Raw genomic sequence first — 675 nt, 5'->3', positions numbered from 1 at the left:
TGCTCCAGGCGGCATTTGACGTCCAGCAGGACCCTGTACTCCTGGTTCTGGCGCTCCATGTCGCACCGCAGCTCGGCTAGCTGCTCCTCCACACTGGTGATCAGCCCCTGGAGCTGGGCCAGCTGGGTGCCGTAGCGGGCTTCTGTGTCAGCCAAAGTGCCCTCCAACGCCGCTTTCTGCATGCGGAGCAGAGGGTCGGGTTCAGGCGGGGATGAGGGGCAGGAGGGATGGGAGCACCCATGTGTCCCCTTGCCCACGGCCCCACATGCCCCCAGCCCCTCACACCGTGCTGAGCTGGGACTGCAGGTCAATCTCCAGGCTCTGGATGGTGCGGCGCAGCTCCGTGATCTCTGTCTTGCCACTCTGAAGCTGCTCCGTGTTGATGGCCACCTCCCGGTTCAGCTCTTCCGTCTGCACCAAGGCACAACCAGAGCCGTGCTGTTAGAGCACTGGCGAGCGGCGCAGCCCCGGCCCCACGGCCCCGCTGGTGAGCAGCTCACCTTGCTGAAGAACCACTGCTCGGCGTCCCGGCGGTTCTTGTCCGCCAGGCTCTCGTACTGCTCCCGCATCTCAGCCAGGATCTTGGTGAGGTCGATTCCAGGAGCAGCATCCATCTCCACACTGATCTCGCCTCCCACCTGCCCGCGCAGGGCATTCATCTCCTGGCACAAAAGA

The 675-nt window shown here is 64.4% G+C and overlaps 1 protein-coding gene across 1 annotated transcript; it reads right to left on the bottom strand.

Annotated features, from left to right (window-relative positions):
• Positions 1 to 5: 5 nt before the first annotated feature.
• Positions 6 to 668, bottom strand: LOC104399590 (keratin, type I cytoskeletal 14; the record flags this gene model as incomplete). The annotated part of the gene is made up of 3 exons (XM_010023003.1): positions 6 to 176; positions 286 to 411; positions 501 to 668. Coding segments are annotated over 3 exons (465 nt in total), but the record flags the coding sequence as incomplete, so codon positions are not given.
• Between the last annotated feature and the right edge of the window lie 7 nt (positions 669 to 675).

Source organism: Nestor notabilis, unplaced genomic scaffold (assembly GCF_000696875.1).
Source record: "Nestor notabilis isolate BGI_N333 unplaced genomic scaffold, ASM69687v1 C14776658, whole genome shotgun sequence".
In the NCBI taxonomy this organism is placed as follows: domain Eukaryota; kingdom Metazoa; phylum Chordata; class Aves; order Psittaciformes; family Psittacidae; genus Nestor; species Nestor notabilis.
This window is presented reverse-complemented; position numbering and strand designations above follow the sequence as displayed.